Here is a 1,662-nt window from a genome sequence, read left to right on the forward strand (position 1 = left end):
CCACAGCACTCTAGCCCAGGCAACAGAGTGAGACTCTGTCTCAAAAAAAAAAAAAAAAAAAAAATTCAGTCTTATGTCCACAAACCAGACCTTTGCCAATTATTAAGTAGCGCGAGTATCTGGTGGAAATTACTACAATTATAAAGCAATAGCTAGGTCAATAGATCCCTTAAATATTCACACATTGGGTGATTTACTGTATTAGTTTATTTAATCTAATAAAAATGTCACTTGAATATACTTTTCTTTAGCAACCTTTAATTTTTTTTACAAGCCAATTATTCTTATTTAGAACTTTGTATATTAAAGGCCTCTATCATGTCAAGAAGATGCAGATGGTTAAAATTAATCAGTGCATAAAGTTGAGAAGAATATTACTTTCAAAAGATTTTTTAAAAGATGGTTACTATTAACTTTTGCAGAGAACTTTTGGCCAAATGACTGTCCAAGTGTCAACTGAAGGCATTTCTAAATGAATACATACATAAGAAGTGAAGGCATCAGGCTGAACTGCACAATTAAAAAAAACATCGGTATAAAACCTAACACATTTTAATTGTTTTATCTGTTTTTTAAGGTGGTGAATCCCAAAAAGAAAGGAAAAAAGAAAAAATATACTAATTCTGGAACAGTAAGTCAAATTTCACATTATTCATTAAAGATTTAAATTAATAAATAACAGTATATTTTTATATGTATACAATATATCGAACTAGAAGCAACTGAAAACTGAGCAATGTTTCACTTAAGATTTTAATATGAAGGAATGTAATAGAAAAATTAACTTCCTAGTAGAGTGATTGTGATGGAGAATACCTTATAAGAAGTAGTGGCTTGGCTTCCTGCAGGTTATCCTAGGGCTTGTAAGGCTTCCAGGGGAAGCTGAAGTTTTGTTATGATTTCTTCATTCAGTGGAATCAGAGTGCAGAGAATCGGGCAGACATGAAAAATTTAAGTGATAATAAGAAATACTAGACTCTTTATAGGCTACACTTAACTATTAAGAATAATTTTATGGGATGAGAAAGTGCTCATTTATAGTGCCTTAAAATTGACAACTCTGTGGGAATGATGGACCAAATCAGTACAGGAGGATACAAAGATGTAGGTGTCTGAAATTATAAAAAAATCAATGTCATTCTCTTTTGAGAAAAAATATGCTGAAAAGAGTTTTCCTAAGATTAGCCGTTCTTGGGAAAAGCAAAATCTAAGTTTTCTCCAAGTGTTTTTTAAAGATTTCTATAAAGCAAGACACTTAAAATATTAGATGTCTTCATTATAGGACCAAGACAAAAACATTCATCTTTTCTTCTACAGCTTAGCTCAAAATTTTGGTTTTTTAGTTTTAACCATTTTCCAACTCCCTTTCATCTTTCCTTTTATCTAAAATGGGAAGTAACACAGTGTCCTTGAACATAATTTTCATGCTATTCTTCAAAGGAAGTAAACTGATTATAGAAAGGAGTTAATTTTTTTTTTTTTTGGTCCCTTTTCTTCAGATAATTTTAAATGTAAGAACAATCAGTCCTAGCAGATTTTAATAACACATAATGTCTTTAGAGAATTTCAGAATGCTAGGAAATATGATTTTCTCTCTAATAGCTAGGAGTCCATTTGGGGTTACAACCAGTACTAGCAGGTAATTCTGTCTTTTTTTTTTTT

At 30.7% G+C, this 1,662-nt stretch overlaps 1 protein-coding gene across 1 annotated transcript in view; it reads left to right on the top strand.

Annotated features, from left to right (window-relative positions):
* Positions 1–1,662, top strand: part of CPNE8 (copine VIII) — a 247,662-nt gene that overhangs the window by 168,309 nt on the left and 77,691 nt on the right. The window contains exon 12 of the mRNA XM_012654995.1: positions 578–631. Coding sequence (XP_012510449.1) covers positions 578–631 — 54 coding nt within the window. The remainder of the gene's footprint in view (positions 1–577; positions 632–1,662) is intronic.

This window comes from Propithecus coquereli, unplaced genomic scaffold (genome assembly GCF_000956105.1).
Source record: "Propithecus coquereli isolate 6110/MARCELLA unplaced genomic scaffold, Pcoq_1.0 Scaffold456, whole genome shotgun sequence".
Classification (NCBI taxonomy): domain Eukaryota; kingdom Metazoa; phylum Chordata; class Mammalia; order Primates; family Indriidae; genus Propithecus; species Propithecus coquereli.